We start from the raw sequence: 16,011 nt of genomic DNA, 5'->3' as shown, positions 1-16,011 counted from the left end.
TAGCCTCAGGCAGATGTTTTATTTGCAATACGAGTATATCGTAAATTTTACAAAATTATAGGATTTTTTATATATTTTTTGTGGTATTATATGATACCTGTCTTCGTTTTTGCCAGCGTTCTGGTTACACCTGTATTCAGTTCTTTCAATTCTACCATGTCTATTCCAGCTGCAAAACGTGGTAGTGTTCTCACTATGCGCGTTCCAGCTGTCGCTGTTCGTGATCTATCCCTCAAAGCCGAAAGACGCCAGGAAGGAGAAGATTAAGGTCAAGAAGACCAACTAACGGAATAATAAGTAGAACGCCTAAAATTTAACTCCTCACGCGCCATTTTAACTTTTTTTGTGTCAAATTCCATGTGAAAAGTACGATTTTAGTCATGACTTATACATATATTACTTCGTAAGGACAGGGCCATTGAACAAGCAAAATGGCACCGACTCATTGGTCCTAAAATGTTTATTTAGCACCAATGCAACCTCAGTGACGTCTGGATTTCAAACGGGTCGTTCATTAGCATCTAAGAGGTGGCGCTGATTTATTTGGTTCCAAATCAGTGAAAAATTTTGTTCGCTTGGGCATATCTTGTCATTTATATCAATGGTTTACACATTCAATATTATTAGCTTGTCTGCCTCGTTTAGTCCTTATTTTAAAGGTGAACCGTACTTTTGCCATAACAATTGACCCATAGAGTTATAATTGCGCGTGAGGAGTCATTTTGTACGGACTATATATGGATTAGCCGTATTGCAGACGCAGGCCCATTGCCTTAGTATATGTTTTCACATCTAACCGCGATACTCAGAGTCGCTAATCGCTTGAGTTAAAACGAGACAGATTTATGCGAGAGATATAGCTCTGTCTCGTTTTGACTAAACTTAAGTAACGATTAAGCGACTCTGAGTACGGCTGTAAGAGCCATTACACAGAATCGAGTAGTAATCGCCCGGCAACTCAGTCGACGGCAACCGGTAGAATCTGTAATTTATATGGAAGTCGTACACACACACAAACACGCTCATACACGAACACACACATATGCACACACACACGTATTTTTAAATTTTATATTCTAAAATGGTTGGAAATAAATATTCATTTGTGAGCGGGGACCCTGAGATACAGGTTTTGCAAACTTACTTCAGGGTCCAGCAGAATTTGTAAAAAGACCTATTGCAAGAACAAATAAATCATTTTAAAAAAAGTCGCCGTTGTCTATACTCACGCAGTCGCCACAACTTCGTACGCATAGACACGGTGACTTCTATAGTCGAACTGAGTTGCCGGGCGACTAGTCGCCCGTGCGTAATGGGTCTTAGGCTCAGGCTGATATCTATAAAGCGCACTTTGAGTTTGCTCAGACTTAAGATTGAGTTAAAACGAGACAGATTTATGTAAGGGATATACATCTGTCTCGTTTTAGCTCTGCCTTAAGTCTAATCTAAGTCAGAGTGCGCTCCATAGATCTCGACCGACTTCTTGCAGCGATTAAGTAGACTCTGTGTTATGGTGTCTATAGAATAAATTTCAGTGTCTATAACCGATATTTTCAGTACTTATAATTAATACCGTCTCGGTCGGTCACCGAAGTTGCATAAGTCACGGAATAGGCCTACTGCTGTAGGATTATCATAATAAATGCAGATATTTATAAGAAGGCCGTATCGATCAAAGTGCAGTGCAACAGCATCTTGCATGTGTCTTTCAACCTTATAAGTCCCGTAAATTGCTATTGCGCTGGAACCATGTCTCATTAACAGTGAAATGACGTCAGTCGAAATTAAAATACCATAAAATGGCGGCCACGCGAATTAGCAATTTGCGGGACTTATAATGCATTGCATAAAGGTTGAATATGACACGTGTCGTTTGAATCGTCCTCTAACGAAGCCCCTATTATTTTTGACTATGAATTCCAGTGTAAATGTGTTGCCATTCTTAAGGTTCTATCCTAAAATGGTAAAAAAGGACAGAAAAGCCACAGATTATTAAGGGCATTAAATAATCTGTGGTTTTTGAGCTCATTCTTAGTTGTGGTGGAATATAATTCCTATTTTCTAATATATATTTAAAAAATGATATACATAGATTATTCATATGATAAGCTATTTTTGCTAGCATTATTGTAGTTTAATTCAAATTGAACAATGAAATATTAAGGTCCTTACAGTGCGACAACACTTGAATGACATTGACAGGGGGGCGCTGTTGGAGAACAAAGGCTTAGAATATTCAAACAAGAACAAAAGGGACACTTGACGGCAACATTAGTTCCGATTTCCGCCACGCGCCAAGATAGCCTTGTCGCACTGTACTAATAAATGTAACAACTTTACTACTCACAACTTTTTTTAAAATCTGATAAGTACTTTTAAGGTGCTTTTATATGTATAATAAAATTAATGAATTGACATAAAACTATGACCAAATAACAGTTTGAGAGAATCGCTAACAATCCATTTCATTGCCGAAATGCTCAAATACCTGCTAATACCAAGTTGAAAATAGCAATGTTCATAAAAAAACTTGGTTCATACGTTAGTGTTTCTCTCAACATTTATGGTTGTGAACACATTCTAATAGCAAGTTTACCTACAAAATTATTATTATATTATTTCGTATGGACAGGGTTATTGAACAAACAAAATTGCACCGACTCAGTGGTGCTTTAGCACCAATGCAACCTCAGTGACGTCTGGATTTCAAACGGGTCGTTCATTAGTATCTAAGAGGTGACGCTGATTTATTTAGTTCCTAAACCGTGAAATATTTTATTCGCCTGACCATATCTTATCATTTATATCGATGCCTACAATCTACATTACTCTTCTACTTGCATATTTACACTAGTGTATAATTTTTTATAAGGGCCAAAGGACAAATTAAAAAAAAAAACGTGAAAAATTATTTACTTAAAAAAAATTATTTATGTAATTTTTTATAACCTCAAAGGATAAATTTCAAAAAAATTGGAGAAAAATTATTTACTTAACTTTTATACTTAAAATTACAAACATGTTTTGTTGAAACAGTTTTATTCTTTGACTTTTTTACTATAACTTCTTACATTATGGCCAATTTATGTGTCATGTTTTTGTAATATTTAGAAAGATAATTTTATGATATATTTAAAGATGTTATGCTAAGAGCATTCCAACTTATGATTTTTATTATGTAGATTAAAATAAATAATGATATGTGCTCAAATTTAGTTAAGCTTAATGGCGTAACAAAATAAGAAGCCCTGGCAAATTTGTTTAGGGGGCCCGATTTTCTTGACGGCCCCCTTTCAAAAATCTTACTTATAGTTCTATACAACGTTAGTTTTAGTTAACGGGAAAACCGAAACACGTCGAATATTTTTACCTCAAGAATATATTATAACCAACATTTCCAAAATGTTTAATGAAAATTTACGAAGTTATAAGCTTGTTGTGTTGAGTCGTCATCCCAAAAACATGGTCACCCCAAGCGAGCGGCTGTGAGTGAATGAGACGGCTGGCGTCGATCGTGCGCCCTCCTGCTTGCACGCTGCTGCATGCGGTCTTTTAACTAGGTGTCCGAACTTTCAGAATTTTAAAGTACTTTTTGGTCAAAATGTAACACGTAAAAATGGTTGCAATCGATTCTGTTACTGATCCTGAACAAAAAACTTTCAGGTTTTGCGTATACTAAATTTAACGTCGTATAAGTATATTAATTAAATATTCTTACCTATTTATAAAAGATTATGTACATAGTAAGTACCAAGACAATTAAATAATGTAGAAAGAGATTGTGGTAATATTGTATCCAAAGTATATTGCAATCCGATATTTTCAAGCGTCAGTGACAGATAGAGGCCATTGTTTTTCTATTCTTATTTTGAACACATTATAGCTTACAGAGTAAGTTACCGAAGGAATTGTGATAAAACATTTATTATATCATTCATCATTATCATGTTCATCAACCGATAGACGTCCGCTGCTGAACATGGTCTATTGTGGGGACTTTCCTCCCTGCGACTCGTGTGATATCTCTGTCCACCTAGTGGGAGGTCTTCCAACACTGCGCTTTCCGGTACGAGGTCGTCATTCTATCACCTTGGGACCCCAACGTCTATCGGTTTTACGAACTGTTATATCAATGATGAAATAGACTGTATTATAAGCATTTTTTATAAATAAACTTATATTTGTTCAAAATATTCTTTTTATTTCGAAAGTTGTGTAACTCTTGCTAGCGAGTTTATTATCTTGTCACCCCTCTTTCCAAGAGGCTTGGAAATGGGTTGACAAGACAATGGCACCGATTCCGTTGTCTTTCTCTAAACTAAATTTAGAGTATCTGCATCCTTTTCTTTTTAACAATGCTAAAAAAGACAGAACATGAACAGACTCTAAATTTTAGTGTGCGCTAAAATCAATGGGGTTTACCATCTAAAACTGTCAAACTGCGTCTGTCCTTTTCATATTACCTTAGTAAGAAGAGGATGCGAATACTCTAAAATTAGTTTGTGCTCAGAAGAATCAGTACCATGGAAAAGTTATGAGCATTACGTGTCAGGCTATAGTATGAAACTATGAACTATTCTTTGGTGCTAATATTACATGAATAGTAGTTGGATAGAAGCGGGCGTAATTCTATCATATTTAAAATTTGTTTTGTGTGTTGGTAATGTGCATTACTTGCTTTTCCTGCTTCTTTGGTAGTGGGAGGGCGGGTGGCGCATTTTGCATGTTGTACGTTGTGCCATACGGATTTGTCTGTTTTGGCGGATTATAAGCATTAAGCTTGTAGTTATAGTTTTTGCATTTCACGAAGGCGAGTGGCTCATGCTTGTGTTTAAGTCGTATCATACAAGTAAGGTACATTAAATGTGTGCGTTTGCGAGCGCTTGCTCGCGACTGATTGGTCCGACATGCACGCACACTTACGCAATGTGTAAACGACGTAACCACAAGTAAAGTTCACTCGCCTTCGTGAATTGCAAGAACTGTAGTTCCTTGTAAAAATTTGTCTTTAAAGATTTGGTCTTGTTAAACTGAAAGAAGCACTACACATGAAAATATTGTTTTTAATTACACACGAATTTTCTTAAATGTACAATACAGGTAGACCTTCGACATACTTTCGCTAGTATTAGTGATGGTGTACTCAATATCGATACGGGCTCGCTCGTATGGAAACACGCTGGGGAACTCCTCTAAGGGGATCGTTAGATTCATGAAACGATATGTGTCCTGAAAATTCAAACGGAGTTCAAAATTATCATAATTATATAAAAAGTCATTAAAACGCAACAAAGAATAAAAATAATTTTTGTTTGTACATGTTGAAGTCGTGTACGCGTAGCGCGTCGGTTTCGTCAATTCTTTATACCGTATCCTAATTTACCAAAAAAAAATTAAAATGGACCAAATAAATTAAGATGATTAAAAACGACTTGTCGTTTTATTTTAATTTTTTTGGTCCAAATCGGCAGTATCTACTTCGTAGTACTTACAAAGAAATTATTACTTACTGTGTCGATGAGACTCATCGAGACAGTAATGAGTATAAGTCCCGCAAATTGCTGATTCGTGTGTCCGCCATTTTAGTGACGTCAGCACTAGACTGAAGTTTCGAGCTGATGGTATATTTCTATTTCGGCTGACGTCATTTCGATGTTAATGAGACATGGTTCCAGCGAATTAGCAATTTGCGGTACTTATAATGTACTTACCTATAGTATCCCGATTGAGGACTTAGGTTAACCCACAATTTATTCCGGAAAAACAAGCTAATGTATTTCAATTTTCAAAGGGTTCTTTTAAACAAACCGAAATTGACCGGACCGGACCGGAATTGACAAATTATAGTAAATTATGGAAAAAAAATATACTTACGGCGACGAGAGGACATTTTATTCCATATTCTAGGACTCTATGCCCGATGAATTTTTCATTTTTTAGTAAATCACAAAATTTGTAATGCAGTTCTACAAACGAACGCCTGTACTCGTTATGAAGAAACTCGTTGAATATCAAATTGAACTAAAATAATTTAAAAAATATAAATTAAGCTGACTCAGTCCGGCTTCGCACGGGCAGGAAGATTCAAATGGCAATGCCTTATACAGGATAAACCTTTTAATAGATATTAATTTTCCCCCATTTCAAGGCTGCTGGAAAAAACCTTTCCAGTAGAGATTCTTCTTCTTCTTCTTCGTGAGTAGTAGAGATAAGTTGTCCTTTTCATTGTATATCTATTATATTATGTTACGTAAATATTTTAATAATGTTAAGCAACTGATTCATGTATCTCGCGATTTTTTCCTCCATAGTTTGTGCTTTACGTGATGGACACTGGAGATAGAGGTCAAAAAAGTAAATTTTTCAAATTTCTCTTTGATTCGCTGACCGCTGTCAATGTGAATAAACTCTTAGAAGTTAAATGATGATGACTGGAAATCTCATAGCGCGTACCTACACCTAGTGAATATAGGTATATTATAAGTCCCGCAAATTGCTAATGCGCGTGGCCGCCATTTTAGTGACGTCAGCACTAGACTGTAGTTTCGAGCTGATGGTACCTACTATAGGTATTTTTATTTTGGCTGACGTCAAAATGACGTAATTTCGATGTTAATGAGACATGGTACCAGCGCAATAGCAATTTGCGGGACTTATACTAAGTAAATTATTCAAACTTCTCTTTGATTCGCTGTCAGTGTGAATCAACTCTTAGAAGTTCTATGATGATGATGGAAAATCTCATCGCACACACTAGTAAATGAATAAAATACAATAAGTAAGTATATTAAGCTATATAAAAGTATAAAAAAGCTGTGGTACGATCCCGGGCACGCACCTCTAACTTTTCGGAGTTATGTGCGTTTCAAGTAATTAAATATCACTTGCTTTAACGGTGAAGGAAAACATCGTGAGGAAACCTGCATGCCTAAGAGTTCTCCATAATGTTCTCAAAGGTGTGTGAAGTCTGCCAATCCGCACTTGGCCAGCGTGGTATACTATGGCCAAAACCTTTCTCACTCTGAGAGGAGACCTGTGCTCTGGAGTGAGCCGGTGATGGGTTGATCATGAAGTATATTAAATGTAATATTAGTGTAACAACCGTCCACTGTTTCAACAGTCGCCATGCCTACAATACATACCGTGACATTATTATTCCATTCCTTTTTTATAGTTGCCTCTATATTGAGGTAGTAACCACTCTTTCGCCCATATCTTTTAACCGCCCACGTGTAGTTGTGAAAGTATTTCTCATTCACATAAACCACCTTTACTCTCTCGGGAATGAACTGCACTCCCTGTTTAAAAAAATATATTACTTTACTGCAACATCTTTAAACCGTTGTAGTGAATTATTAAAATATTTTATTATGTTCGAAAGTTCATAGTAATCTAAATACATACCTACTATAAAAGGAAAAGCTGACTGATATATTAACGCACAGCTCAAACTACTGGATGGATCGGGCTGTTTGGCATGCAGATAGCTGTTATGACGTAGACATTTTTTAAAACTCAACCCCTAAGGGGGTAAATAAGCTAGTAACTAATAAGTAAAAATGTGAGAGAGAAAATATAGTTTACTGACTCTTTTGTCCCTCGGCCTCTCGAAGAGACTACGACAACAAAATCGATTTTTAACCGACTTCAAAAAAAGGAGGAGGTTCTCAATTCGTCGGAATTTTTTTTTTTTTTTTTTTTTTTTTTTTTTTTTTATTTTTTATGTATGTTCCCCGATTACTCAAAAACGCCTGGACCGATTTTGAAAATTCTTTTTTTGTTTGAAAGGGTATACTTCAAAGTTGGTCCCATTTCAATTTGGTGAAGATCTGATGAACATCTTCGAAGATAGATACTGGAACTCCTCAACGGATAAGAGTAAATTGCTCGCGATCAGTGTAATAGCTTAGTAAACAGTAGATTTTTAACCAGTCATAGCATAATTTCATGGGGCCACTAAAAATTGTGAAATAAAAAATTTTTACAAAAAAAATAAAAACCGACTTCGTTACATAAACACTAAAAATTGAAAAATAATTTAATTTATTACCGAATATATTATGTATACAAGAGTTAATATAGTTCCATAATAATATTTTTTGGGGTCGGTGCCAATGAGGTGCCATTGTGGAGTCCCATAAAAATATGAAGTCTAGACGATTCGCGCAGCTAAAGCTAATTGGCACCGGCACCAAAAAGTATTATTAGGGAACTATATTAACTCTTGTATACATAATATATTCGGTAATAAATTAAATTATTTTTCAATTTTTAGTGTTTATGTAACGAAGTCGGTTTTTATTTTTTTTGTAAAAATTTTTTATGTCATTTAGATGTTTATTAATTATTGTTGATTTATGTGTTTTATGTTAGGTACTGTTTATTTATTAAATTAAACATATAAATAATTTGTAAGTTTAAATACTTACACAATATGTAACGAAAATTGAAATGCCTGAGAGTAAAACAAAAAAATGAAAAATATTAATCATATTTTTAATTTACTTTACCCAACAGCTTGCCCAAGTGCTTTGAAATAATGAAATAAAACTAATGCGTGTTTTGCACAACGCTTATTTTAATGTGATTTTAATACTTATAAAATCCTCGGGAAGTTGGGACAAATCACAATGATATCTGATATCGCTGATCTCTATTAATTTTAATTTATTTTTGATGAATTTATACAAAGCTTAATGCGATTTAAATGAATTGTGCAATATAATATCTGCCTATTGTTATTTTCGCAGCACGGCAAAGTGAAATCGTGCATAATAATTATTTTTAAACCCCTCAATTCCGTTTCCTTTTGGAGCATCCTATTAATCTGTGCTTTTCGATTATTGCTGCGACGAAGCCAACGGGCGATGCTTTAATCGTAAGCTAGTAGGATTAATAATTATAATAATCTAGGTACCGGTGACTGGATCCCACGCAGTCTTGTCTGTCCTACCCACAGTCCTACCGTCCTACCCCCATAGATAACACACTATATTATACCAGACCTACCCCCTAGAGTTTTTATAAAGCGCGAAGCCAGAAAGCTTTCGAAGGAAGTCCTGAACTCTGTAGCAAATGACTTTTTTTAGCGGGTTTTTAGGCGCAATTATTTTTTAAATGAAAATATCTATTTATCTACTTTCATTCACCCTATTTTTGTCTAGATAAATGGTATCTAAAAACTCGTGCTATATTATTTCAATGTTACCTGTTTTGACTGTATACTGTGCCAAGGTGGAAACGTTGGAAACATTTGGAAAATGGTTGGCAAATGGCATAACAAGTGCTAGAGCTGTCAAGTGTCACATCAAAAATCACAATAAAAGAAAACAATTTTTTCAAATTTTATTGTTATGGTTATGGTTAATTAATATTTTTTGTAAAAATGTCTACGAAAGGCATTGTCCCTGATAATCTTTTGGACGATAATAATATTGAAACGAGAAAATGTACGCAAGGAATCTGTATGGAAATGTGTCCACCTGAAGAGGTTACTTTGTATGTAAATAAACATCTTTTTCTTTAGTAAACTGGTAAACTCACAATGATTTTAGTAAAGTGTGTGAAATGATGAAATCTTTATTTTGAATGAAAGATATTGCTATTCTACTTTAAAAGTAATCATAAACCTAATATTAAAAAAAATAAGGTACAAGAAAATAAAAATATAACCAAATGTTTACAAAAATACATAGAAAACATCCACCAAACAAGTGATCACAAATGGGCATGGTGATTGAAATATTAGAATATTAATTTAAAATGTCTGCTATCAATTTTTAAGGCGAACAAAAGAGAAACTAGTCCATGTACTGGAAGTGACCACGTCAGGTCATAAACTGGTGAAGAGCTACTGCCGGTCAGCAGCTGACTCCAACATGGTCGTGCCTCGGCTGCTGAGACCTTTCCCAGTGCTCTCTGACACTGTACACTATTTGTTATTAGAGTAAGTACCTATTCAAGAATTCGATTCCCGGCAGGAGTTTGGAATTTTATCATTTCTCAATTTCTGGTCTTCCGGTAAAGCTGTACCGATGCCGTGTAGAAACCAAAGGTGGGGTTTATTCTTTTGTTACAATTTATAAAACTCAAACTCAAATGATATCGAATGATGATGAATAATGATGAATGACGATGATGATTCAAAATAGGTAACAAATTACACTTTTTGATGGTCGGTTGTTGCATTTGTAAGTCTTTGTCAAGTAAGCCTTCTGTATCTGAAAGGAACTATTACGATTTCTGTGCCTAAACCAAATTATTTGTGCCGAAGAACTTTTCAACCTGGTTCCTCCGTCACCTTTCTACTATCTTACCGCAAGGCATCGCCAAGGTCTGCCGTACGTAGTCGAAATTCCATGGATACATACGAAGCGATTTGCCTCCTCATTTCTAATTTGAACCGCTAAGATTTGGAACTATCTTCCAACATCAGTTTTCCCCTCCAATTATAATATGGGTACCTTCAAGACAAGAGAATAGGCATCTTCTAGGCAAGCGCGCTCAATCTTAGGCTGCATCATCACTTGCCACCAGGTCTGATTGTAGCCAACACTAATCCATAAATAAATAAATTAAAAAAAAATCATTTTCAGAGTACCAAAACGAAAAGATGTAAAAAAATTGTCAGTAAAGTATGACTTCCTGAACGATCGGCTGAGAGCGGTGAGACAAGACATGACCATACAAAGGTTGTTGCCGGAGCAGTGTGTGGTGCTGCTTGAACCTATGATTAGGTTCTATGTTTATTATGGTTACAGGTAGGTATCATCATCATCATCATCAACCCATCGCCGGCTCTCTACTATTACATCCTGTGTGGAGATCCATGCTCAATAGTGGACCGGTGATGGGTTGATTATAGTCATGATGATTCTTAAGTCGCGGCCAAAGAAGTTGCCAGAAGTTTATTTGTTTAAATAAATATACATTACAAGGTGTTAGATAATGTCTGTAACATCTCAGCAAGCTAGATGTTTTAAAAAACCGGCCAAGTGCGAGTCAGACTCGCGCAATGAGGGTTCCGTATTACAGTCGTATTTTTTCGACATTTTGCACTATAATTCAAAAAATATTATCCATAATAAAAATAAATAAAAATCTGTTTTAGAATGTACAGGTAAAGCCCTTTCATATGATATCCCACTCGATATAGTAGTCTTAGGTACTAGTTGAAAATAAAAGTTGAAAATACAAATTTTTTGTTCATGAACACATTTTAATTTTTTTTAATGATGGTAACCACAAATTCACAAAAACTTAGCACTATTATTTATACTTCATACCAAAACACAATTCAATACTTTTTTTTGCTTTATTCTTGTAGTTTTAGTGATATAGGTTTATTCATACCCGCAATGTATAGCGTGCAAAACTCGAGGTCAATGCCCCGCCTACGACACGGTATTGACTCCGTGGTATAATACCCAACCAACTACGCCTTGATCTGAAGCGTCAGTCAGATGTTTTATTTGCAATACATTGCGAACTTTTCAAAAATACCGGACTTTTTATTTATTTTTTCGCGTTTTTTTGTGTTATCTTATCAGTAACCATCAGTAAGTAGGTACTATCACCTGTCTTTGTTATTGCTAGCGTTATAAATACATATCTTCTTTCAGATTAAGTGATCATCCATCAAATGAATTTGTTCCAGTGCTAAACAAAAAAGATCTACTACAGTGTATGAAATGGTTCCTCAACTGCTGTGACGTGTTGCACAAACCAGAGGAAGGCGATGATATTGACTCGATAATAGACAGTCTCAACTCATTGGACATTTGCAAAGTCAGGCCAGAGCTGTCCTGTGATAGGATACTGATTGAAAGTCTGTATATAATTTGCAATTTGAATGATATACATCCTTTGTATAGGTATTTGAGATTACCTAAATATGTGAAAAGGTTAGTATAGTTTTTGCATTTCACGACGGCGAGTGGCTCATGCTTGTGTTTAACTCGGATCGGTAATTAAGTGGCGTGCACAGTGTTTGAAGCCAGGGTAAGCATTAGTTAGCTAGGAACCTATTTACTGGCAGGTCATAATGAAAAATATGCATTGAGCTATTACAACTGGGGTAAGCAGTGCATTTATGCCTCTATGACCTGCACGCCACTTATAAGTAATGTCAAGTAAATGTGTGCGTTTGCGAGCGCTTGCTCGCGACTGATTGGTCCGACATGCATGCACACTTACGCAAACCCGTGTAAACGACGTGACCACAAGTAAAGTTCACTCGCCTTCGTGAATTGCAAGCACTGTAGCATTGTTTTCGTCTTTTTTAGGGTTCCATATTAAAACAAGAAACCCTTAGTTTCGTCCAGTTTCAATAACTCTTATTTTGATATTAGTAAAACATTAGTTACCTATAAAAATATTATGCTAATTCTAAATCTTCTACTAGATGATGCCCGCGACTTCGTAGGCGTGGTTTTAGGTTTTTAAAAATCAGAAATATTATAAATGCAAAAGTGTGTTTGTCTATCTACTAGCTTTTCAGGGTCCAACAGTTTACCCGATTTTGATGAAACTTGGTACAGAGATAGCTTAGCACTTTTATTCCGGAAAATCAAAGAGCTCCCACGGGATTTTTAAAAAACCTAAATCCACGCGGGCAAAGTCGCCGGCATTATCTTACTTATACTTTGGATTATTTTCAGGGCACCTGCACTAAAACTAGCATATGACATAGCGATAGCAAATAAGAATGGCAACTATATAAGAACACTGAGGCTGGCGAAACGGTTGTGCCCTCTCACCTACGCCGCGCTGTGCTTGTCTCTGCCGACCATACAGAGGTAAGCCACTTTGGACTGCCCTATTGGGCTAGTGGTTAGCATGTTCGACTACAGATGATGAGGTTCTTGGTTCAATTCTCGGGTTGGACCAAAAATAGTTACGCTATTAATAGGAATAAAATAGATTTTTATTTTGTTAATTTTCCAGGACTTGCTCGGAATACCGAGCTACGCGTGAATAGGCAATCTTCTAGGCAAGATTGCGCTTGTCAAGAATATACCTATAGACGCTTAATAGCCGAACACCCCCGCTCGCCAAGCTTATAGGCACTTGCTTAGCATAAAAGTCGGCCCACGTCCGTTCGGTACCCTCATTCCGCACATTGTTTTGATTACGTGACTTTTAAGTCCACCAATCACAACAAAGCATTCTCCCCTGTCCCCCGCCAACATTTTACGATTTTGTTTCATGCAAAGCCATGTATATGCGTACTCTAAGAGCTGAATTCTCTGTGACTTGAAGGTACCCATATTATAATTGGAGGGGAAAACTGATGCTGGAAGGGTGTTCCAAATCTTAGCGGTTCGGATTAGAAATGAGGTAAGGAACGCCCTTCCGGTATCAGTTTTTCTCTCCACTTTGTGTGTACCTTCATGTCAAGAAAGAATAGGCACCTTCGAGGGAAGCGTGCTCCACCTTAGGCTGTGTCATCATTTGCCACTAGGGTCTCCTACGATGTTGGATCCCGCTGAGTAAAAATACACCCTAAAATGTATAAAATAAAGTGCATATTTGTGGCTAATTCCGTTGTACACAATCTCTAAACTAAACTAAAATGACACATCTAAATCTATTGCCATCCCTTTCATAATGTTGCTTGCGGAAAAGGATAGCACTAGATTTAGACCTTTTAATTAAGTTTAGTTTAGAGATTGTGTACAAGAGAATCGGCATTATTTCAATAAGGTTTGTTATGTCAGGCGAGCTCTGCAAGTGATGAGCCATGGATACAGCAGCAAGAACCTGACCGTCCCCGTCGAAGTGCTGAAGGATTGGCTGTGGTTCAACAGCTGCGAGGAAGTGCGGGCCACTTGTGCGCACTACGAGCTGCAGGTGCTCCAAGAGAAACACGGGGTTTGCTTCAATAAGACCAGTTTCATTGAAAGTCAACAGGTAATTATACTTAGTTGATACATCAGCCCTCAACAGGTACGAGAAAGCGCGGGCCACTTGTGTGCATTAGGGGCTGCAGGTGCTCCAAGAGAAACACGGGGTTTGCTTCAATAAGACCAGTTTCATTGAAAGTCAACAGGTAATTATACTTAGTTGATACATCAGCCCTCAACAGGTACGAGAAAGCGCGGGCCACTTGTGTGCATTAGGGGCTGCAGGTGCTCCAAGAGAAACACGGGGTTTGCTTCAATAAGACCACTTTCATTGAAAGTCAACAGGTAATTATACTTAGTTGATTTATTTTAATTTGTTGATAAATTAGCTCTCAACAGCTACGAGAAAGTGCGGACCACTTGTGTGCATTATGGGCTGCAGGTGGTAAAAACATACATTTACATAAATAACAAAAAAAATGCTGTTTCGTGTACAATGACACGGAATCCTTCGATCCACGACTTCGTCCGCGTGTATTTAGATTTTCAAAAATCCCGAGCGAACTTATCGATTTTCTGAAATGAAAAGTAGCCTATGTTCGTCCCCGGGATTCAAGCTATCTCTGTACCTACTAAATTTCGTTAAAATCAGTTAATCTTTTTGAAAAGCTAGTAGATAGACAAACTGACAGACACTTTTGTTTTTACAATATTAGTATGGACTAGCTTATGCCCGCGACTTCGTTCGCGTGGACTTTACAAATTTCGAACTCCAACCCCCTTAGGGGTTGAATTTTCAAAAATCCATTCTTAGCGGATACCTACGCCATAATAGCTATCTGCATGCCAAATTTCAGCCCGATCCGTCCTGTAGTTTGAGCTGTGCGTGGATAGATCAGTCAGTCAGTCAGTCACCTTTTCTTTTTATATATTTAGAAGATAAGAGAAAGAGTAAATCCATTTGTCTATTTTTCAGCATCAGCCAACGAAACATTTGCAAGCCAAAGTACTACAACTAGAATTGGAAGAGGTACTATCGTATACAGTTTGATTTCGAGCAGAGATAAGTGATTGTCTACGACGTTTATCTCACTTTTGAAGAACTGTAGATTTTTTGTTTTTATTTATAAGATAAATATTATTTACTTTAAAGAACTTTTGATCTCAATTGTTATAGTGTTCTATATTTTATCGAAGGCTATCGTTTGTTATCAATATGGCGCGTTCACTTTGCATACGTTTTCGTACGAAATTCGGTCGTGCGAACACGTACCTACCTATTGTTAGGTGGATTGTGTGTTATGTGAATCGGTTATAGTCTGGATACGCCCTAACGCTCTGACGTTTGCTAAGAGTCGATGGATTTGGCATAGACTCTAGACTATGGGACGCTTGGAATATGAATAGATCATTGTACCGACTTGTAAATTAATTAAATAAGAAACAGTGATTAAAATATATGTTAAAGTATATCAAAGTGGTTTTCATCTTAACACTATGTATGATTAACTTGTGTCCAGTGTAAGCGCTCCCATAGTACTTGAAGAATGGGGATCTTTCGTGTGTTTTCGTACGTGTTCGCACGACCGAGGGTCGTACGAAAACGAGTACAAAGTGAGCGTGGCCTTACAGTTTATTGTAGAATCTATAGTAGGTAGGCGACAGGTCGAGGCAATCGCGGTATGAGGCGGGGGGACGCCCCGCACACCCGCACGTCACACGCGCTATCCCGCACCGCGTTAGCGCGGGGGCGGTCAAATAAAACATCAAGGTGTATAAAGGAATCCTTTATTTATTTACATACGAAAATTCGCCTAATTACGCACTACTAATTACATTTGACAACAAAATCTATCTAAACGTTTTGTATTGTATGGGCCTCACGACGCATTAATTCAATTAAATATAACAAAAGGGCCTCGTGCATACATTTTACGAATATTAATTACTAGGGCGACCAACATTTTTACGTCCACGGGACAGTCCTTAAAAATTAACCGTTCCGAAATGATGCCGCTAATATTGTGGCTAATTCTGTTGTACACAATCTCTAAGAAACTAAATTAACAGGTTAAATATTCGTGCTATCCATTTCCACAGGGACCATAATGAAAGGAATAGCAATTCATTTAGATTTTATTATTCTACCATTTTAGTTTAGAGATTG

General features: G+C 36.7%; 3 protein-coding genes across 4 annotated transcripts in view; 2 read left to right on the top strand and 1 right to left on the bottom strand.

Moving 5' to 3' along the window:
- Positions 1–4,191, top strand: part of LOC117996114 (sugar transporter SWEET1) — a 28,037-nt gene extending 23,846 nt beyond the window's left edge. The window contains exon 5 of the mRNA XM_069509468.1: positions 170–4,191. Coding sequence (XP_069365569.1) covers positions 170–286 — 117 coding nt within the window. The 3' untranslated portion in view covers positions 287–4,191. The remainder of the gene's footprint in view (positions 1–169) is intronic.
- Positions 4,192–5,050: 859 nt separating this feature from the next.
- Positions 5,051–9,278, bottom strand: LOC117996474 (uncharacterized). Its single transcript, XM_069509534.1, has 5 exons — positions 9,226–9,278; positions 8,918–8,969; positions 7,143–7,298; positions 5,875–6,021; positions 5,051–5,229 (listed from the first exon to the last, which is right to left on the bottom strand). The coding sequence occupies exons 1-5, from the start codon at positions 9,276–9,278 to the stop codon at positions 5,068–5,070; spliced, it is 570 nt and encodes a 189-aa protein (XP_069365635.1). The 3' UTR covers positions 5,051–5,067.
- Positions 9,276–15,902, top strand: LOC117996473 (SAC3 domain-containing protein 1). Of its 2 annotated transcripts, none has more exons than XM_034984531.2 (7): positions 9,276–9,498; positions 9,785–9,946; positions 10,596–10,760; positions 11,622–11,903; positions 12,660–12,797; positions 13,719–13,911; positions 14,821–15,902. In XM_034984531.2, the coding sequence occupies exons 1-7, from the start codon at positions 9,386–9,388 to the stop codon at positions 14,893–14,895; spliced, it is 1,128 nt and encodes a 375-aa protein (XP_034840422.2). In that variant the 5' UTR covers positions 9,276–9,385; the 3' UTR covers positions 14,896–15,902. The 2 variants fall into 2 exon arrangements, with proteins under 2 accessions (XP_034840422.2, XP_069365568.1); XM_069509467.1 differs by having other exon boundaries at positions 9,394–9,502.
- The last annotated feature ends 109 nt before the right edge of the window (positions 15,903–16,011 follow it).

The sequence above is a fragment of the Maniola hyperantus genome, chromosome 3, assembly GCF_902806685.2.
Source record: "Maniola hyperantus chromosome 3, iAphHyp1.2, whole genome shotgun sequence".
Lineage (NCBI taxonomy): Eukaryota > Metazoa > Arthropoda > Insecta > Lepidoptera > Nymphalidae > Maniola > Maniola hyperantus.
The sequence above is the reverse complement of the archived record's forward strand: the minus strand, read 5'-3'. Positions and strand labels throughout refer to the sequence as shown.